Genomic DNA, 23,899 nt, shown 5'->3' with positions numbered 1-23,899 from the left:
TCAGTAAATATGTTACAAAATTGCCATTAGAATCTTACTTATGACATTATCTAACGTGAGGCGTTATCACAATTTACCACACTGTAGTATAAAATAATTTTAAGATTTACAGTCCTTCAAATAACGAAGTTATGATAGTTTAAAATTAGAAATTGGTCTCCTGAAAAATTTATGAAATGGCGCTTGGAACCTTATTGTTCTCAGCCCTCGACATATATCAAAAATACTTGTGTTCTTTTATTTTGGATTACAAAAATTATTTACAATGTGTGTGTGTGTGCTATCGGATTTCTTGACTGTGGACTTAATCCATTAGCCGAACCAAATTTGTTTACTAACTAAAATCTTAGAGATATCTGTTATACTCTCATTATATTTTTGAATATGAATGACCTATTTGATAATAATGATTTACAAATATAAGTACTTATTATTTTAATGATAGCTTCTTTCATTTTTTTTTTATTTTATATATATATACACACATATTTTTTTTTATTATTATTTTTTTTTCTTTTTTTTCTTTTTTTTTAATTATTTTAATTTATTTTTTTTTGTAATTTATTTATATATTTTTTTTTATTTTTTTATTTATTTATTATGTGTTTTTTTTTTCTTTTTTTCCTAACCTAAGGATTATTAACTGGGATACATAAGTGCTCAGGGGTCTTTCAGAGCAAAATCAAACAAGACCAGACCACGGAAAGGAGGGTCAACAAATGGGGTAAACAAAGGTAACTTATATATATATAATTTCACAATTTTAGTTTTATATTATTAATGTGTTTAATTAGGATCTCGTAGATACTTTTATCTTTTGTAGCAATCAGTGTTTGTAAACTAAAAGGTTTTCTTATGTGTTGTTTAGTATGAATTTGATTTATAAAATGTTCTACTTCTTTTTCTTTTAGTTTGCAATCTAATATCATATGTTCTGCGGATCCTAATTCTCCACATTCACAACAGTTTGTGTCAGACAATCCTATTTTATATTTATGTTCTGGAACTAAGGAGTGACCAAACCTAAGTCTACATATATATGATATGAGGACCTTGTTGCCTTGATAATCACTAAACCAGCCTTTAGATGGAATATCTGTTTGAATACTTTTATAATACAGTCCCTTTTTGGAGTTGGTATACCATTCTTTCCAGTTATTCATTTTGTTGTTATTAATATAAGCATATGCGTCATTTAGTGTTAGCTTATATTCACAGTTAGTTTCTAGTTCTGTAGCACTCTTTGCTAGTTTGTCTACAATTTCATTGTGTTTTAAATTGCAATGAGCTTTTATCCAGCAGAAAGATATTTCTTTGCCTTTGGCTTTGAGTTCGATAAAGTTTCTTATTATTTCTATAATAATATGATTGTTATGTCCTGTCCACTTTTCCAATTTACTTAGAGCACAAAAATGTGGAACGCTTCACGATTTTGCGTGTCATCCTTGCGCAGGGGCCATGCTAATCTTCTCTGTATCGTTCCAATTTTAGTATATGTACCGCCGAAGCGAGTACATTATTTACAATATTAATCATGTTAATATTTTACATGTGTTTTAAAACATTAATATTTAAGCATTGTCCGAAAATACAAATGTGTATAGTACTACCAGCTATCTAAGAAACTCATGTGTATTCAGCTCAGAAAGGTGACACTGTTCTAGGTAGGTATGGAATTTCATAAACAAAGGATCTACCTGTTCTATGAAATACTTACTTACTTTCCGTGTCCGGAACACCAACAACTTTAAATTCTGTATTTCCAATGGTTGGCCACATAGATGGCCCTGTCATTTGCTATAATTAAGTCTTCTTCTGTGCAGGATTCTCTCATCTCTGTGCATGATAGTAGATGCCGGCTGGTCTGAACCGCGCCACAGTCGCAGATATCGTCCTCCTGGTATCCCCCTTTTTTTAGGTTACTAGCACAACGTGAAACGCCGGTTCTTAGCCTGTTTAGCGCTTTCCAAGTCGGATACGGTAAATTGTGTCCAGCAGCCATTTCCTCTGAGGGAGGAAAATGTGTTGCGGTAGCTGACGCTTGCCATAAGTGTATTCGGCGCGTTTCTGGCGCTTCGGGGATGAATCTTGATGTTTTCAGGAAGCTTTTCCGAGATCTTAGTCTGCTTGGCTGAGTTTGGTGGTCATATAAGGGGTGTCTTCGGTCCGTCTCCTGCTTTTTTCGTTCTACCTCTGACGTGACCTTTCTCCTGATAGGTGGTGGAGCAATCCCAGCTATGGGGTATACCTCTTCGATAGGTGTCGGTTTTAGGCAACCCGATATTATACGAACCGTTTCATTTAGAGCCACGTCGACGTTCTTTGCGTGAGCAGAGTTTGCCCATACTGGTGCTCCAAACTCCGCGGCCGAAAAACATAATGCATAATGCAGAAGTGCGGAGCGTGTGTGGTTGTGCTCCCCATTTTGTATTAGTTAACTTGCGGATGATATTATTTCTGGCACTTACCTTCTTCTTGACGTGTTGACATTGGTATCGGTAAGACATAGTTCTATCCAGACGGACGCCAAGGTATTTTGGCGTCTCGTGGTGTTCCAGCATCTGACCACGCCATCTGACCACGCCGTTCTATGAAATGATCCCTTGTTTATGTAATTCCACACATCGAACAATAGCACCCATTGAGCTGAATATTAATGAGTGTCTTAGAGAGCTGGTAGTACTATACCGATAAATATATCATTTAGATTACTGAAAGAGGTTATCAACGTCTGTTACAATTCTTTTTGCTGCGTTTGGTATAATGTTAAGAGCTCTTGACAAGAAATCATTACCACGACGACGAAGGAGTGGAGGAGATGTTTCTGGAGGATCAGCTTCAGGCATGTCGAATCTTGGATATATCTCATTTCTTATAGCGCTTACATCGTTAGGACAGGGACAGAACTTGGTCTCTTCTATGGGATGCACTCCTACAGATTGGTAAGATTCAGCACTTCGTACTTTTCTATAATTTCCCGGGAGTCCTATAGAATGGTAAGATCCAGTACTTGGTATCGGCACATTTTTATAACTTTCTTGAACTCCTACAGATTTGTACTCTTCATCACTTGGCATCGGCCCTTTACTATGATCCTCCTGCAATTCTTCAGATTGGTATAATCCAGAACTTGGCAGTTTTTCATGATCCTCTTGCACTTCTGGTGGTACAGGACAGGGGCACAGATATCTGTCTCTTACTGAAGTAACATCAGGAGAAGATTGTCTTGTTGTAGTGGGCCTACCTCCATATAGGTACCTTATACTGTCGAAGAGTCTTGTAAAGAAAGGACTTGTTGCTGACGTGAGAGTAAACATTGTAATTACGAAGACCTATAAATTTAAAAAGTCGTAGTTTAGAAAATCAGTTAAATTTTAATATATTTTATAAATATAGGGTGTGTGAAATAAAATTGGACGGTCCAGTGTTTCGCAAAATTTATATCCAATCGAAAAACTGAATAATAAAAAAATCTATCGAATGCCACCAAATACGAATCCCCATTCACTCCCTGGAGTTAGGATGGGAGGCAACTTTTAAAATCTTAAATTAGTGCGGCAGATTCGTGCAATTATTATAAGAATTGTGCATTTAATGATAGAAGCATATAATTTGGGCCACATACACTACACATATTATAAAGGTTCAAAATTAGATATGAGACCATCTCAGATTTTACCTTTTACAAAAATGGCTGGCATTCAAAATGGCGACGATACATATGTGGCTGATAGCGCGATAACTTTTAAACGAAAAGTCCGACTTTAACTAAATTTGGTATATGAGTTCTTTTTTTTTATGTAACTAAGTAAGTAAGGTATGCTTTATTGTCAAAATTTTTTCCAATTTGTGGACAAAGCTTATACAAAATAAAAAAATACAATAAAATGCAAATACAATAATATGCTTAAGATTGACTTCCTGAACCGGAAGAATCGGTTTAATAGAAGCTGAGTTTTTCCTGATTTTTTATGTAAAAATATGTTGTTTTTTAATTCTTTTACCCTGTATATTATTAATTTTTCAAAAAGGTAATACCGGCATTGAAAAGAGCATAAAAATATTTTTTAGGAAATATTTTGAACTTTTTAGTTATGTTAATTACCATGTAATAAATGTATAACTTATCTTCACACATACCTATGTGCGGCAGATTCGTGCAAATATTATAAGAATTATTGTGTATTTAATGGTAGAAGCATATAATTTGGACCACATATACTACACATACAAAAGTTCAAATTTAGATACGAGGTTATCTCAGATTTTGCCTTTTACAAAAAAGGCGGGCATTCAAAATGGCGACTATACATATGTGACTAATAGCACGATAACTTTTGAACGAAAAGTCCGATTTCAACCAAATTTGGTATATTGTAACGGTCTCAAATTTATCGTCTTAAAAATATTCAGTTCCGGCCCTGTGTTGACGAGGAGTTATATGAAGGCTTCGGGCTGTGGAATCTTTTTGTTTAGATCTGTGACCTAATCTTTGTGACCTAATGAGTGCACGTGTATATTTTCGGCTTACTTTCAAAGCAAATTAATAGCTTTTTGAGTCGAAAGTGTTTATCTAATAAATTCTTTCGTTAGAGATAACGTACTTATTGTCGATATAATTCTTGAGGTTTGGTTTCTCAGATTTGACCGTTTGAGTCTGAGTAAGCAATTTCTTCGCGGGCATGAAAAGTTTGCTTACGGAGAATCAGCGATTTTCTATTGGCGAAAAATAATGATGATGGATCAGTAGGATGGTCTTAAGCAAGAAACCCATTATGAACGGCCGGCACGGCACAGCCCGGCCCGGCACAGGACAGTCCAAATTCATTTGTATAGTTTTAAATGTAACGTAACCCATTATGAGCGGCCGGCTCGGCCCGGCACAGGCCAGCACGCAAACGGAACGGCCAAAATTCTCCGAGGAGAATAAAATCCGTTGAAGTCGAACGGTCTGAACGGCCAGTCGGCGAAAGTGCGTCATAATTGTTGGTAATAAGCAGATATATTGTTGATTTTTTAATTGAAAGCGCGTTGTTTCTTTTGAAATAAAATAATATGGAAGAACTTTTCATTGAGAGTGTCAGAGAATACTTATTTTTGTATGATGCATCGGACTCAAGTTATCATGATAGTAAGAAAAAGGACAATACATGGGTACAAATATCCGAAAATTTTGATCAATGGACAGGTACGTACATTATCTTTTAACAATGAATTCGTTTTTTTATCATGATGCACATTCATTTAAATTGTGTAGTTTATGTCTTTTAAAAACATTTATTTTACGATAGTTTTTAAAATATATAATCATTTTTCCGGCGCCGTGCCGTGCCGGCCGTTACAAATGGGTTTTTGGACGTGCCGGCCTGTGCTGTGCCGTGCCGGGCGTTCATAATGGGTTTCTTGCTTTAGAAAGATATCCTGTTTTTTTATTGGATAAGACTGTCTGATGTTTATTATAATGGGAGGTGAATTCTTTTTTTTTTTTAGAGAAGGAACCGGCTCAGACATTGAGAGAAAGGAGTCAACATCGAGCACTGAAGGTGTACAGTCATATACCGATGTGGTCACAGTTTTTTGTTTTGTGAGATGTAGTGATTCTCGATTCAGTATGTTTTCTTAGTTAGAAAATAAACGTGGTTATAGTGATTACCACGAGAGTATGTTCTGCGTCTAGTTGTCTAGTGTATTAAAAAGAATAGACTAAGTTTTCACTCTAATGGCATATAACATATCCCACCAGAATGAAAACAATGGGAACCTTCTCTGGTTACACCTCCGAGGCTTCTACAATTTGCAAGCCATACGGATGCTGAGACTAAGGAAGATGAGGGAATTCTACAATTTACAATTCACGTCACATCTGCTCAGCGCGGTAAAGTTCCAACGAGACTGGTTCCCTTCATACTCCACACAGAGTAAATGTAAATCAAAAATGAATAACCATTTTCAATTTCGTTGCAAAACGAAAATACAGCCGAACCATATTCCAGTCCAATCAGAGAATGCTGCAAGCACCTCTACCGGTTTCGAAACTTATTAGTCTCTCATCAGGAGGCACATATGCTGCTCTCCCTGATCCAACCAAAACAAACCCCAGCGTGCAGTCCCGAATTGCAACGAACGAAATGGCATAGATGCCCTAGCGGCAACTGCTAGCAAAATACTAAGTTTTCACTCTAATGGCATATAACATATCCCACCAGAATGAAAACAATGGGAACCTTCTCTGGTTACACCTCCGAGGCTTCTACAATTTGCAAGCCATACGGATGCTGAGACTAAGGAAGATGAGGGAATTCTACAATTTACAATTCACGTCACATCTGCTCAGCGCGGTAAAGTTCCAACGAGACTGGTTCCCTTCATACTCCACACAGAGTAAATGTAAATCAAAAATGAATAACCATTTTCAATTTCGTTGCAAAACGAAAATACAGCCGAACCATATTCCAGTCCAATCAGAGAGTGCTGCAAGCACCTCTACCGGTTTCGAAACCGGCTGTATTTTCGTTTTGCAACGAAATTGAAAATGGTTATTCATTTTTGATTTACATTTACTCTGTGTGGAGTATGAAGGGAACCAGTCTCGTTGGAACTTTACCGCGCTGAGCAGATGTGACGTGAATTGTAAATTGTAGAATTCCCTCATCTTCCTTAGTCTCAGCATCCGTATGGCTTGCAAATTGCAGAAGCCTCGGAGGTGTAACCAGAGAAGGTTCCCATTGTTTTCATTCTGGTGGGATATGTTATATGCCATTAGAGTGAAAACTTAGTCTTTTGCTAGCAGTTGCCGCTAGGGCATCTATGCCATTTCGTTCGTTGCAATTCGGGACTGCACGCTGGGGTTTGTTTTGGTTGGATCAGGGAGAGCAACATATGTGCCTCCTGATGAGAGACTAATAAGTTTCGAAACCGGTAGAGGTGCTTGCAGCACTCTCTGATTGGACTGGAATATGGTTCGGCTGTATTTTCGTTTTGCAACGAAATTGAAAATGGTTATTCATTTTTAAAAAGAATAGCTTCATTATGTTGTTCTTGAGAAGAAATAAATACAAGTTCGCGGAACGAGTTTCTCCAACTTCATAATAAGATAAGAACACTCATTTTTTTTTAAACAAAATTTGTACTATGTTCAAATGAACAGTGCCTACATTGTTCCAATGTGGAATGTTCTATAATAATCAACCATTAACAGTTACTTTTTTGCTACTAAAACAAAAACTTTGGAATTCTGTTCTCATACTATAAAATGCTGTGAATTAGTACTATAACTCAAACATTTGTAAAGTGATAAGTGAAATGTGTTGAACAACAGTTCCAGCTGAGCTAAACCAGATCTATGTAGCTCTAATCATCACTGCAGTCCAGGTCATCAGGTACTCATAATAAACTGTTTATTTTTTTTCTTCTTCGAACAATCGTAATCGCGAAAGACTTAATTTTACCAAAATCTTTTCAATTTATTTTTAATTTTTTATTTTTTTTAATAAACAACTATTATGTTATAACTAGGAAGCGGATTTTATGCTAAATGCATATTGCATGCATATTTCGCATATTTGAGAACTTTACTAAATTTTGCATATTTTTAAAGAAACATGCATATTTTGTGCCTATTTAAAAACATTTAAGTCCAGAAAAAAAAATTTAAATTTTTTAATTCGACACAAAATATTTCCCCGCACAGACTGTCGTATCTATTAATTCGAGAACTACCTGAATAGAGACGGCTCATTCACTGCCTTTTCATTTTTTCTTAAAAATACCCGATCTTTACAGAAAGTACTTATAGTGCTTATAGTACGCCGTTATTAAATGATTGTAGGATGTTAAAATGATGAAGGACGGTTTGCCGGGAAATCCGAATTTTATTTACATTTATTATATTTAGTACAATTTGTATCCCAATTTAGTAGTTACCTATAATTCTGGTAATTCTTTTAAATCCCCTATTGTTAAGAGAATTTACACCTTTAACCATAGTTTTACGATTTTCTAACGGAAATTGAAATATTTATGCTTTAGATCAGATCCCGTCTTTAAACGGCTTTAAAACTTTAGACATATGCGAAATTTTTAATGAAAATTTTGAAATTGATTTTGGTGCAGAATTTTCGGCTTTAACAAGTTATTTTAAATACGCCCCAATTACTTCTGTTGATGTTGAAAGGAGTTTTTCAAGTTATAAAAATATTTTATCTGATGAAAGAAAATTTTTCCTCGTAAACATTTGGAAAAACACATTGTAGTGAATTATAATCGAAGATATATATAGTGATATTGTTGTTTAATTTTAAATAGGTAACTATTGGTATCAGTTTTTGTAAAAAATGTGAATAAATTGCATATATAAAAAATAATGATTTTATTTGAGAGATAATAAATAAGATTGCCGCTCCCTCTCCCTATAAAAGAACCCCTAGAATAGAATAGAACAGAAAATTTGTGGTTTCTCCATATGCGCATTTTTTGAATTTTTGTGCATATCTTGCGCATATTTCGTAATTTGTTACTGCATATATATGCGCATATTTCATCAAAATTGATCGCATATAAATCCGCTCCCTAGTTGTAACTTTTATTGGCATTTTCTTCTGCACACTTTATCTCTTTTCCTTCTTGTTGGAGAGAAGTAGAGACAAATTTACGACCGCAATGGTAAGTACCAACTTGCATTAAATGGATCGACATTGCAAGTAATTTTCTTTAATTTTGGATCATTGCAGTATTATTTTGATTTATTAATGGCGCCCAATATTATCTTTTAATTATTAATGTTATTTTAAAACCCACCCCTAAAACCTCTGAAGAATGTAGCTTACCGGAACATACACAAAAGTAGCGGAATAGAATATCACGCCTAAGACCTATATAATCACACTGTTTTAATATTTTTTATTTTATTTTCTACTTTACTTAACGCTACTAATGCCCGGTTGCACCAACAGATCTTAAGCTTAAGTCGAGAATATCATAAGAATTAATATAATATAATTATAATATATTACAATAAGAATACCATAATATAATAATAGATATAATTAATAATCAGGTAAGAATCTAAAATTATGGTGCAACCTAAGTGATACTCAAGGAGGGCCTATCTATAAGTAGAGCTTAGCTGAGCTGGAGCTTAAGATCTGTTGGTGCAACCAGGCATTAATGTTTTACACATACAGCGTTATGTCAAATACTTTTTTGTTTAACCGTCTAGGCTTTTGTTTTCATTCACGGTACAATATAGGTTCTTTTTTTGATGTATAAGATCGAACTGTTGAACCGGAAGAATTGGTTTGCCAGAAGTTGTGTTTATTCTGATTTTTTTTTTGTAAAAATATGTTGTTTATTTTTTCAATTCTTTCACCCTGTATATATTAATTTTTCAAAAAGGTAATACCGGCGTTAAAAAAAGTGTAAAAATATTTCGTAAAAATATTTTTTAGGAAATATTTTGAACCGTTTAGTTATATTAATTACCATTTAATAAATGCATAACGTATCTTCACATGTAGGTAACTATGTGCGGCAGATTCGTACAAATATTAATATAAGAATTATTGTGAATTTAACGGTAGAAGCATAAAATTTGGACCACACATACTGCACATACAAAGATTCAAATTTATATATGAGGCCATCTCAGATTTTGTCTTTTACAAAAATGGCGGGCATTCAAAATGAATCTGCCGCCCATAGGTACATGTGAATATACGTTATGCATTTCTTAAATGGTAATTTACATAACTAAAAAGTTCAAAATATTTACTAAAAAAATTTTACACTATTTTCAATGGCGGTATTACCTTTTTAAAAAATTTATATATACAGGGTGAAAGAATTGAAAAAAACAACATATTTTTACATAAAAAAAGTAAAAACACAACTTGTAGTAAACCGATTCTTCCGGTTCAAGACCTCGATCTTATTCATTAAAAAAAGAACCTATATACCAAATTTGGTTGAAATCTGACGTCTCGTTCAAAAGTAATCGTGCTATTAGTCACATATGTATAGTCGTCATTTTGAATGCCCGCCATTTTTGTAAAAGGCAAAATCTGAGATGGCCTCATATCTAAATTTGAACCTTTATATGTGCAGTATATGTGGTCTAAATTATATACTTCTATCATTAAATGCACAATTGTTTCACATATCGGCTGCACTAAATAGGAACCCTAATTTTTTATCACAGGTTTGAATTCTGTATAAAAAATAGGGCATATGGACTAGATATAAACACCAGCAAAACCAAGCTAATGATCATCAGCAAGCAAAACATAACTGGATCAAATATGTATGTGAACCAAATGAGAATTGAACTTGTCTCACAATATCCAAGAGATTAGATGTCGCATCGGAAAGGCAAAAAGTGCATACTTGACTATGAGCTCTGTGTTCAAGAGCCATAACCTCACCCCAGAAACAAAAATAAGGTTCTTTAAATGTTACGTGCATTCAGTGCTTCTATAGGGAGTAGAAACGTGGACATTGAAGGTGGAAACTCTATCAAAATTTCAGGCGTCTGAGCTATGGTTGTACAGAAGGGTCCTGAAGATACCATGGACAGACAAAGTGCTACGGAGGATGAACACAACCGCAGATTTGGTCAACATCGTGAAGGGCCGTAAGCTGCAGTACTTGGGACATATAATGAGAAATCAAGGCAGATACGAGCTACTACAATACATTTTGCAAGGTAAAATTAAAGGAAAAGGGGCTCCAGGAAGAGGAAGAATATCCCCAGGCTTGCTAACCTGAAAGCATGATATAGAAAGACCTCAACACAACTATTCCGTATAGCAATAAACAAAATAATGATAGCCAGAATGATCGACAACGTTCCGAAGGGACAGGCACCCTAAAAAGAATACAAAAATCCTCATGTTTTATAGCAGATTCTTATTCTACAAAACATTCTTAAAAATTGTATCCAGTACCATAAAGTTTTTGACTTCGGATCTGTATTCGTTTTTTTGTGATTGCAGCACCCTCTATCATGATTCGAAAAAAAAGTTCAGATAAAACTTTTTTAATTTTTCACGAAGAACCCCAATCTGCAATGAAAAATGTAGGTTTTAATTTAAGATATCAAAGTTGCCTCCTCCCCCCTCTAGGGAATATGGCGGGAGTCATGCTTGCGGTCATTCGATAGATTTTTGAAAATATTGTGCACGTCTTTCTCAGTTTTTCGATCAGATGTTCATTTCGCAAAATACATATTTGACCGTCCGGTTTTTTCATGCACCCTGTATATCTTGTTATTGTTTTTTCGAATGTTTTGGTATCAAAGAATTTAATATTGATTTTGCTTGCTGTTTGTCTCATCTTCAGCCATATATAAAAATATTTTTATCTAACCTATACTTATTCTTATTTTTGTGCAATTCGTCTTTCTTGACTAATAAGTGCTCCATAGACTTTAAACATAGGTAGGGAAAAATATAAAGGGCCTAGCCGGATAAGATGGTGAAAAGTGCCCCCAACCCAATTTAAATTCCATATAGGCCACTTTTTAGCACATATAGAGGAACTCACTTTCTGAAATTTTTAGCCCCCTAGGTGGTCACGTGACCCCCCTAGGGCCTAATTAGGCTTTTTATGTTTTTATTTTCTATCTCAGCCGCATTAAGAGCTAGCCAAAAACTTTATTTAAAAAAGTTGTAAGTTTCAACAAGATCTATATGAAAAAATTTTTTAAAATTTTTTTGGCGGGAAATTCGAATTTTTAGAACAATTTTAAACTTTTAAATAACTCTGAAAAAAAAACTAAGACACTCGTTTTTACGAAAATCAATTATAATGTGTATTTTTGCACAATATTTCACCCTGAATTTTTTCAAATTTTTAAAATTGGTGAAACGTACCTTTAAAAATAAAAAACCGCATTTTTTCGTTTTTTTTTTCGTTTTTTGATACAATTTTATACATATTTTTCAAAAAATTTAACACCGTCACTAGAATAGGTAAAAAAATGAAAAATAATTGGGGTTTGCTTAATAAAAACTTTTTGTAACGCCATCCATTTTCAAGATACAGGGCGTTGAAGAAAACAAAATTTTACATATTTTTTACGATTTTGCCGAAACTACTGGCAACATTGTAATAAAACTTGGCGGGTTTTAAGAGGTAGTTATTGTGCATGTTTTGACATACAATTAAGGATTTGATATTCATCATTGGCGCGCATAGGGGTAATGGTCTGAACTTTTCAAAGAAAAAAAGATAGTACGCCACTGACATATTTCAAATTAACAATCATATTTGAATTCCTCGTTCAATTTGCAATAAAAAATCTATCTTCTCATTTTTTAATACGACGCGCCGTTTTGCTGCAAAAAAATAAAATATCTTAACGCTTCCAAAGTATTCGAATTAATTTTGATAATGGATGTACGAGTTTTATTTATTATGTAGATGTAGAAACTACTAGAGGTTCGCATACTTTATAAGGGTTAAGATCTTTTATTTTTTGAATAAAAATGGCGCGTCGTATGAAAAAATAAGAAGATACATTTTTTGTCACAAATTGAACGAGGAATTCAAAAACGATTGTTAATTTGAAATATGTCAGTGGCGTACTATTTTTATTCTTTAAAAAGTTCAGACCATTACCCCTATACGCGCCAATGATAAATATCAAATCCTTAAGTCGACTTTACACTACATGATTTATCATGTGATTTGTCATATGATTTTTCCCATGACGAGCCGCATGACAATGCTTATGACAAAACGAGCCGTATAAACAATGCAAAATCATATGACAAATCACACAGTGTAAACATGTAAATTTCACTCCATGACTAAATCATATATGACAAATCACATGATAAATCATGTAATGTAAAGTCGACTTTAGTTGTATGTCAAAACATGCATAATAACCACCTCTTAAATCCCGCCAAGTTTTATTACAATGTTGCCAGTAGTTTTAGCAAAATCGTAAAAAATGTGTAAAATTTTGTTTTCTTCAACGCCCTGTATCTTGAAAATGGATGGCGTTACAAAAAATTTTTATTAAGCAAACCCAATTATTTTTCAGTCTTTTACCTATTCCAGTGACAGTGTTACCTTTTTTGAAAAATATGTATAAAATTGTATCAAAAAACGAAAAAAAAAAACGAAAAAATGCGGTTTTTTATTTGTAAAGGTACGTTTCAGCAATTTTAAAAATCTGAAAAAATTCAGGGTGAAATATTGTGCAAAATTACATATTATAATTGATTTTGGTAAAAACGAGTGTTTTAGTTTTTTTTTCAGAGTTATTTAAAAGTTTAAAATTGTTCTAAAAATTCGAATTTCCCGCAAAAAAATAAAAAAAAAATTTTTCATATAGATCTTTTTGAAACTTACAACTTTTTTAAATAAAGTTTTTGGCTAGCTCTTGACGCGGCTGAGATAAAAAATAAAAACATAAAAAGCCTAATTAGGCTCTAGGGGGGTCACGTGACCACCTAGGGGACTAAAAAATTTCAGAAAGTGAGTTCCTCTATATGTGGTAAAAAGTGGCCTATATGGAATTTAAATCGAGCTGGGGGCACTTTTCACCATCTTACCCGGCTAGGCCCTTTCAATCTCAACAAGAGTGATGCTCGTACAAATATTTTTGACGCAGATATATGCGCCAATGATGGATGCAACAGAAAATGAAGTAAAAACATTTTACTAACACTTAACTTTACATAAAATTTTTGGAGAAGCCTGGACAATAAGGACAAACAGAGAAATCTTTGTAGTTATAAGTTGTTTCATTATATCTTTGCACAAACGTCATGATTTATTTGCAAACAATTTAAATCAAAACATTAAGTGAAAGCGATATGTAATATCATTAATATATACATACAGTCAATATAATAATTAATAAATGGCTATTATCGGTTTACGTATTTTATACAGTTATATTGTAGATATTTATATTTAACTATGTTATAATATACAATTTAACACAATATAATTTGAGAAAATAATAAACGTCAAAATTTATAGTAAGCAAGGTATCAAAGACATGGTATTGTTTATCATTGTTTTACTTATTGTGGTTTTTATGGACAAGACGTTTAATTTTGCGATACTAGGTTCTGTGAGTAAAAAAGAGACGTAATATAAAAAGTAATTCGTGAATAATTTCACGTATGTGCAAAAATATAATGGAACGGCTGGCTGAAGACTAGGAACTATAATAGGAGATCAAGGACTAGGGAAACGTAATGTGAGAGGAGATTAGCTAACACAATTCTGCCAAGAACATAGTCAAACAATGGGGAACACTAAAAAACAGTCTTCCCGTTCCATGCAAAGAAATGTTAAAAGATCCGATAAGAAAGAAAGATAATTGGATGAGCGATGAAATACTAGTTATGATAGACCAACGGAGACAAGCCAAGAAAAAAGACAGTCATGAAATCAAGAAAAAATAAGAGAGACAAAACAAACTTGCTTTGAGGAAAAATATAGAGATGTATTCAACTCACATAAAAAGTTCAAACAAATGGTAGGATGCAGTGGCGTGCTGGAACTTTTCAAGCGGCCCGGTGATTTTGTAGAAAAGCGGCCTCCCATCCTCATTTTACCTTCTATTATTAGGATGTTTTATTCGTTATTTAAAAAAACAAAAACAAAAACAAAAATATAAATTATTTTTGATACAAACATAAAACTTCGAATTCAATGATTTTTTTAATTTGCCATATTTTTTCATTTAAGAATAATAATCTTACAAATAATAAATGACATGTATGACAATATTGTATGCAGTAACGCAGAAACCATAATTTCCTGAATAAATATAATATGAATTTGATGTAATTAAGATAAAAGTAAAATAAAATTTGGAGAATTTTTCAATTATGTATTAAGCTCAATTTTAGTAAATTAACTATACAAGAGAGTACAAATGCAAGTAGAGTGCAAATACTTTAATTTAAAAATATTTTTCTACAAACGTGTTAAAAATGCAATTTTTAGCACTCCATACGAGCGTTAAAAATGCTACTTTAAGGCACTAGTGCTTTAAAAAAATTTTAAGGCACTGCAGTTAAAAAAGAGAAATGTCAGATTTTGAAACGTCAAAATATTTATATTTCATTTATTAACATTAATATTAATAGTAAAACTTGCGCAATTTGAAAAAGGTGGTTTAAAAGGTTTTTTTAAATTTAATTTAAACTGTATTATTGCATTTTTAACACGTTTGTAGAAAAAAACTATTAAATTTTGTTAGAATATACAACAATAAAAGTAAGATGTCATTCTATAGTTGTTATGATTTACGTATTGACAGTATAGGCGGTTTTGATGTAATGTCAAGGACAATATAAAAATGGAATGTCAGTCAAGTTCAAGTAAAAGTTTTTGTAGATATTGCCCTGTAATGAATAAATTATAATTGTTGATATATAAGACGTTTGTAGAAAAAATATTTTTTCATTTTTAAGGCACTCATGTGAATTTCAGAATTCGCTTCGCTCATTCTGCAAACTTTCACATGCGCAGTGGCGGATCTAGCAGGATCCAGCATCGTCAAGAGAGGGGGCCGATTGGCTAAATTTCTATGAAAAATAAATGAATAATTGAATGTTTTTATAATCTATATATATAACTTGGTTTGAGAGGGGGGCAACTACCCCATCGCCCTCCCCTAGATCCGCCACTGCACATGCGTGCCTAAAACGTGTACTTTTAACACATATCATAAATAACTATTAAAATGTTAATGCAACGCAATAATCTAAATATTCTTTTGCGATTATTTTATAAAATAATTACTTAACTCTTGATCAGTAATTTCGGCATTAAAGTAGATTGTTCGATTGTTGAGCAAATACGTCGATTATTCCATCATTTTTAAGCTCAGACAAAGCTTCTTTTTCTATAGCCATTAGCATAAAAGTGATCTTGTGTTAAAGTAAGTACTTCTTAACCGATTTTTTATGCATTTCAATGTTGAAAAGCTTTTTTTGCAAGATACTGGTGTCACTGAAAGAGTTAATAAATGCTTTATATTATACTATTTAAATTTTGATAAGCACACAGCACACTGATATAAGTTGTACTTTTACAAAACAGCGTAACAGCAAGCTATACAATATTTACACTTTTTAGTACCACACGGAGGTGAAGTTTTCACGATATCAACATTGTCATTTGTTACTTCATGATCATTATCACTTAGATTAATAATATCATATTATCATTTTTCATATTTTCTGTAGACTGAACATATTCATCATTAACTCGATCTTCTATAATCTCAGTATGTATTTTGCAAAATCCTAATTTAATACAATACATTTATCAGAAGAATCCACGAGTTCTTCTCTAATTGCAGTCGCAGATATGGTAGGATAAAAATTTCTTAATTTTTCAGCTTACCAATTTTTATTGCATCAAAATTTCTAGGATGTAGAGTGCTTAGATCATCATAAAACGGTTTGATTTGTCTTGATCAAATCGTTTTTCGATACTTCCAATAATTCGGTCAAAAGTGAGCAAGACTTTTTTCATTTTTTATTCTGCAGAGTACATACATGTTTGAAGGAAATTCATAAATATACTTGTATGTATGAAAATAAATAATATTATCTGTAGCAATCTATTTATGCATATAGACTATAGAGTCTTATTCATTTACTTAAGCTGTATTTCACAATTAAAAAAATTAAATTTTTTTTTAATGTTTTAATTATATTATTAGCAAAATTAACATCCGATTAAAAATTAAAAAAAAATATTTTTTTTATTACATCTAAAAAATTTTGTGAAAATATTTGACCGGCCTCAAGAGGCCGCGGCCTCTCGGTGATTGCACCGATTCATTTATATGGCCAGCACGCCACTGGTAGGATGCAGAAAAAAAAACAATAATAAAACTCTTTAAGATAAAAACGGGAACACCATGATAACGACTGACCAAAAACTAAAACGATGGAAAGAATATATTGAAGAGCTGTTCAAAGAGAAAAGAGGAAACCTATAAGACATATCGTTAGAAGAAATAGAAATGAGTGAACAAATTACAAAAGAAGAAATGCTATATACATAAATCTTTACTCATGAAAGGGTAAAGATAGAACTGATACAAATGGACGACTGGGTAATATATTACTCGGAGTTATAACGAAATAGAATAAAACTATAAACCAAACTATTAAGAAACTACAGTACCTGGCCAAATTATAGGTCAAGCAAGGAAAAATTTACTATATGAAGTTATTTCTCTCATGATAATGAATATATTTGAAAAAATATTGTTTTGTTCCTTTTTTGTGAATATTAACTCTTAAGGTGCGTATCCATTAGGTTCGCTGCTCCGCGCTCGCTGCAACTGTTCCAATCGATACGGCATGCGCTCCTTTGCATATAAAGGTATTCATGAGGTTCGCCGCTCCGCCCTCCTGCAACTTCTCCACGTAGTGAATACGTTGTTGCTCCTTCACCATGCAACAATGCGCGCTCCGCCTCGGCGCTCAAATTGGTGGCGGTTTATATGGATAGGAGCGCATGCCTTATCGATTAGAGCAGTTGCGGGGAGCGTGGAGCAGCAAACCTAATGGATACGCACCTTAAAGTTAAAACATATTCACAAAAAAGGAACAAAACGGTATTTTTCAAATATTCATAATCATGAGAGAAATAACTCATATACAGGGTGATTCATTAAGAATGTCCAATCTCTGAGTTGTAGATTCTAGACCTCAAAATATTAAGATTTAACCCAAATCACTTATATAAAATGTGCCTCGTTATTGAGTTACAGGCTGTTCTATTTAAAAATTTAATAACCATTTTTATCCATTACTTTAAAACTATTTGACATATCCTTGTCATACTTTACAGAAAGTGGTTGCCGTACATCCTACTAAATTATGATTAACCAACGTTTCTGACTACTACCAGAGGCGTACGACAGGGGACAGTGCATGGTTTACCCTTCCCAAATCTACGCCACTGGCGAAATTGCTATTTTAGCACAATATTTCGATTTTCTAACACTTTCTATGTTAATAATATACTCTTCATTTGTAACGTTAAGGTGATTAGTTTTCGAGATATTTGAAGTTGAAAATGAAACTTTACAGATATTTTGATTAATGTATTGTGCCCTTCATTTTTAACTTCAAATATCTCGAAAACTAATGATTTTATCGATACAAATGAAGAGTATATTATTTGCATAGGAAGTATTGGAGAATCTAAAAATTATGCTGAAATGGCAATTCCATGAGTGGCGTAGAATTTGGGAAGATTCAACCATTCATTTTCCCCTGTACGCCTCTGGTAATAGCCAGAAACGTTTATTTAACATAAATTAGTAAGGTGTGCAGTACCTACACTTTTTGGCAAGTATGATACGGTAATTTCAAATACTTTTAAAGTACTGGGTACAAATAATTTTTAAATCAAACATCCCTATTACATAAATATTAACTATTTGTATCCAGTACCATACTTAGCAGATAGTGTAGATACTGTACAACCTACTAAAATATGTTAAATAAAACTTTCTGGCTAGTACCAGAGGCGTACGACAGGGGAAAGTGAATGGTTGACCCTTCCCACATTCTACGCCACTGGCGGAATTACCATTTTATTGCAATTTTTCGATGCTCCAATACTTTCTATGCAAATAATATACTCTTCATCCGTACCGATAAAATCATTAGTTTTCGAGATATTTAAAGTTAAAAATGAAGGAGCACAATACATTAATCAAAATAGCTATGCCTTTTCATTTTCAACTTCAAATATCTCGAAAACTAATGACTTTAACGTTACGAATGAAGAGTATATTACTTACATAGAAAGTGGCGTGGAATTTGGGAAGGGTCAACTATTCACTTTCACCTGTCGTACGCCTCTGGTAGTAGCCAGAAAAGTTTATCATAATTTAGTAGGATGTACAGTACCTATATTTTCTACCATGTATGACAAGGATAAGTCAAATAGTTTTAAAGCCCTGGGTAAAAATAGTTATTAAATTTTTAAATAAAACACCCTGTAACTCAGTAACGAGCCACATTTTATTTTTAAATGATTTGGGTTAAATCTTAATATTTTGAGGTCTAGAATCTACATCTCAAAGATTGGACATTCTTAATGAATCACCATGTATAGTAAATTTTTCTTTGCTTGGCCTAATAATTTGGCCAGGTACTGTAAATAGATTAGGGCATTTAGTACAAAATAAATCGATTTTTATATACAGCACCTAGAGACTTGCATCGATGACGTCATGAAAAAAGTCTACTGTGTAAAAATGGGTGAAAATTCAAAATTATTGCATAAAATAAAATGCATCCAAAAGTTCATAAACATGTCAATAAAGTATATCAAGGGATAGATTTTATTAGTCAGGGGGTTTTTGGGGTCTCTAAACACGAATACGTAATCAGAACCAACCACCGGAGCACCTGGTGCGCAGGGTCGCCAGGGTGTGACACGTCATCTTCTGGAGTTCCGAGAGTTTTTGGCACTAAATTGATACAAGCAGTTGTATCAGTTTTTTAGTTTATTTGGGTAGTTTTTGACCTTGTTAAACACGAATATGACATCAGGACTGACCTTCAGAGCACCTAGTACTGGGTAACAGATATGCATGTCATCTTCTGGAATTTTGAACTTTTCTGACACTAAATTAATCCAAATAGATTACTCGGGGGGTTTTTGGGGTTGTTGAATACAAATACGCTATCAAAACCGACGTCTGAAAACCAATAACCCCAAAATTCCAGAAGATAATGTGCATTTCAGTCACCCTAGGCACTAGGTGCCTCGTGGGTCGCTCTTGATGTCATACTCGTATTCAGAAACCCCAAAAACCCCCCAAGTAATCTGTTTGTAACAGTTTTGTGCCGAAAACCCTCGAAACTCCAAATGAGGTCACTCCAGCAGTGACCCTCAGCACCAGGTGCTCTGGAGGTCGTTTCTGGTTACGTATTTGTGTTCAGTGACCCAAAAAACTCTCGAATCACAAAATCTTGCACTTAATATATTTATTTTGACATATACATTCTTTCACGGTTTTTGCTGTAAATTTTAAAGAACCGCTTGGATTGACATGAAATTTGGCATACGCATAGCTAACATGTCAAAGAAAAAAAGTAATATAGTGCCGATGTGTGATTTTGCCCTGGGGGTAAGTTTCACCTCATCTCGGGGGTGAAAAAATATATGTCCAAGATAAGTCCCGAAATGGATAAACTGACTAATTTTAAGCAACTTTTGTTCTAAAAAGTTTTTTCACCAAATCAATACTTTTTGAGTTATTTGTAAGTGAATATATATTCATTTTTCAACAAAATAACCACGTTTTTAGACGGTTTTTTGCAAATAACTCAAGACGTAAGCATTTTGCCGAAAAAAATATTCTTAGCAATACTATAGCCTATAAAACAGTGAAAAAAAACGGTGTATATTATAACTAATGAAAAATAGGTTCATATTCGAAAAATTCCAAATAGAATAAATCAATGTGAAATATTAAAATAATGAATCATTCTTGGGGAAAACACATTACAACTTTTTTAAAGTGTTTAGAAAAGCTTTATTTCTGTTTTTATAAAAAAAAATTCTAGCATCAAATGTAAGCAAGTTGCTCTCAAATTAAAGTTGGTACCTTTTATTTTGACAAAAAAAAAATCAGAAAGATCACCCCCCAATTAGCAACTTAATGAAATTAATCGTTACCGCTTCACAAGTTACTTTACTTATGTTGTGTTTATGTGATCAGTAAGTTTCATTGATTTAAAGTGCTTATTTTTGAAAAAAATTGGTTTTAAAGTAGAATTTTTAAAAATTTTAATTTTGAAAAAAATGTTTTTTTTAAATAACTTAAAAATTGTTAGAGATACCAAAAATCTTAAACAATAAAAAAGTCGGCTTTACTTTTCTGAATATTTTGTATTTTTTGTTTTTCTGTACGACAAAAATTCGTTAAGATTCGGTGTTTCTAAATTTGCATACACTCGTGATAAGTGACTCGTTCAAGCCTTTTTACCACAGCTCTTTCAAAAATAAGGACTTTGAACCGATGAAACTTACAGATCATATGATCACTACATACACGGGTAAAAAACTTGTGAAGTGGTAACAATTAAGTTCATTTGAAATGCTAATTAGGGGGTATTTTTCCCGAATTATTGCCAAAAAAAAGGGACTAACTTTATTTTGAGCGTAACTTGTTTACTTTTGATGCTAAAAAATTCTTCTAAAAAGCAAGGATAAGAATTTTTAAACACTTTAAAAAAGTCAAAATGAGTTTTCCCCACAAAAGTGCTTCGTTTTTTGGTTATGGTACGTTAAAATATTCGATTTGAAATTTGACGAATATGAACCTATTTTTCATTAGCTATAACTCTGCTTTTGCTAGGTAAAGTGACCTAATATATACACCATGTTTTTCACTTTTTTACGTGCTATATTTTTAATAAGAATTTTTTTTCGACCAAGTACTTACTTTTTGAGTTATTTGCGAAAAACCGTCTGAAAACGTGGTTATTTTATAGAAAAATTAACATGTTCACTCGCAAATAACTCGAAAAGTATTATATTGGTGAAAAAAATTTATAGAATAAAAGTTGTTTAGAATTAGTCATTTTGTCCATTTCCGGACTTATTTCGAACATATATTTTTCACCCACGAAAGGGGGTGAAAGTTACCCCTAGGGCAAAAGCACACATCGGCACAATATCACTTTTTTTCTTTGATTTGTTAGCTATGTATATGCCAAATTTCATGTCAATCCAAACGGTTCTTTAAAATTTAAAGGTTTTGCAATATTTTACCTTTAAGGAACGTACTAATATTTATGCAATTCTGGATGCATTTTATATATTTTAAGGTACAGTTTTGCATTTCCATCCATTTTTGTACAGCAGACTTTTTTCGTGACGTCATCCTGAACAAAATGCTAGAAGTTGCAAGTTTCTAGGTGCTGTATTAAATCGATTTTTTACGGTGTTTTTAGTGCTAAAGACCCTGGTCTAAAACTAGGACGATTTAAAACTCAAAAACATTAGTGAGTAGGTATACATAAAATAATGATTTAAGTCCAATTAGTCCAGATCCAAATAAGCAAGAAGTAGACCATGTTCGGGACACTGAAATATCCAGGCAGTTGACTACTTTTTTAGTTATTGTAAACTTATAGGATGAAAACCTACCTCTTTCCTGCCTATAGTTCGCGTCAGTTTTTTAATTATTAATAATTTAGTGCCAAAATCGCGATTTTTTCGATTATTTGCACTCCATTAAAAAGCTAAATAGTTGACATAAAATTACAAAATTTAATTTTTTAGAACATTTTTTAAAAAACCTTCAAAATGCCGATTTTTGAAAGTTAAAAAGTTAGTTTTTTACTTCGCAAACTGCAAAATAAGCGAAAATTGTTATTTGTTAATACCTTTTACTAAAACTAACTTAGAACTTTATTGTTTCATTAAAAGTTTGGTATTGCGATACTTAAAAATCCCTGAAAATTTGAGACCGATATATTGATTAGTTTAACAGTTATTCTATATGTTTATTCCAGAGGTCTTTGTTTCGTAATAATATAAGACAGTATTAAGATAATTAAGATAATTAAGATAGCCTGAATATTTCAGTGTGCTGAGAAAATCCTTATTTTTCTGGACTAAATAAACAAGTAAAAGAATAGACTCACACATATTTACGCAGAGAATATTATACAAATTAGTTAAAACTATACTACTTACCAATATTGTTACAGTACCCATAATTGCACATATAAGTATTCAATTATTAAACTCTGAATTCTCACATTTATGATGTTTGATAGTAAACTAAAAATTTGGTTTCGTCACTTACTTAAAACCTAATTATGACCTAAACCGTTAATGGCCTACACTGGTAATGGGAAAGTATTGTGGAATTAATTCTTCTAAGAACACTACTATGCTGTATTCCTACAGTATAACACAATCATTTAAAGTTTAAAGCACTTAATCAGTTCCGGATATATTTCTAATTTGATGACACATTCACTATATCATTAGGTACTCAAGTGATATCTATTAAGCTAGCATGACCATTTCATAAGGGAGCCATAAAAATTACCCCATAATTTTTTGCTATTTGATTGCTAATTTATTACGCAAATTAAAAATTTATTGCTTCATCCCCTTCAGAGAAACAGGTGGCCATTCCAGCTTAATATTAAGCTACAATAGCTAACATTCATATATCCGGAACGAAAGTAGATAGAGAGTTGCTTCCGGTGGCCTATTTTATTGCTAATTAATTGCTAATTTATTAAGCAAATTAAAAATGTATTGCTTCATTCCCTTCAGAGAAATAGGTGGCCATTCCAGCTTAATATTAAGCTAGAATAGCCAACATTCATATTTCCGGAACGAAAGTAGATAGAGAGTTGCTTCCGGTGGCCTATTTTATTGCTAATTAATTGCTAATTTATTAAGCAAATTAAAAATGTATTGCTTCATCCCCTTCAGAGAAATAGGTGGCTATTCCAGCTTAATATTAAGCTAGAAAAGCCAACATTCATATTTCCGGAACGAAAGTAGATAGAGGGTAGCTTCTGGCGGCATATTTTATTGCTAATTAATTGCTGAAAGATTGGGTATACAAGACTTTACAAACTCACCCCCTTCAACCCCTACTGTTATCATCATTCATCCCCTAACGAGCCACAATGGCTACTGCGGTTTAATACTTAAGGTTACAATACCCAACAGTCCTATTTCAGGAAAGAAAGCAGATAGGTCACTTCTGGCGGTATATTTTATTTCTAATTAATTGATGAAGGATGGGGTATAACATAATTTACAAACCCACCCCCTCCAACCCCTACCATGATCATCGTTCCCCGGATTTCACAAAGAGTGAAAATAACCAGTTTAAAGACTTAAAACCAAG

At 32.9% G+C, this 23,899-nt stretch overlaps 1 protein-coding gene and 1 non-coding gene across 2 annotated transcripts; both read right to left on the bottom strand.

The window, feature by feature from the left end:
* Nucleotides 1-1,403: 1,403 nt before the first annotated feature.
* LOC114324898 (uncharacterized) lies at nt 1,404-22,855 on the bottom strand. Its single transcript, XM_028272803.2, has 2 exons — nt 22,720-22,855; nt 1,404-3,332 (listed from the first exon to the last, which is right to left on the bottom strand). Exons 1-2 carry the CDS (start codon nt 22,738-22,740, stop codon nt 2,709-2,711), a joined length of 645 nt encoding a protein of 214 aa, XP_028128604.1. The 5' UTR covers nt 22,741-22,855; the 3' UTR covers nt 1,404-2,708.
* On the bottom strand, nt 1,409-1,515 carry LOC126892985 (U6 spliceosomal RNA). Its single transcript, XR_007701077.1, has one exon. It is a non-coding gene; the product is annotated as a U6 spliceosomal RNA (small nuclear RNA).
* Nucleotides 22,856-23,899: the final 1,044 nt, after the last annotated feature.

This window comes from Diabrotica virgifera, chromosome 9 (assembly GCF_917563875.1).
Source record: "Diabrotica virgifera virgifera chromosome 9, PGI_DIABVI_V3a".
Taxonomy (NCBI): domain Eukaryota; kingdom Metazoa; phylum Arthropoda; class Insecta; order Coleoptera; family Chrysomelidae; genus Diabrotica; species Diabrotica virgifera.
Note: the sequence above shows the minus strand (reverse complement) of the source record. Positions and strands in the feature narration are given on the sequence as shown.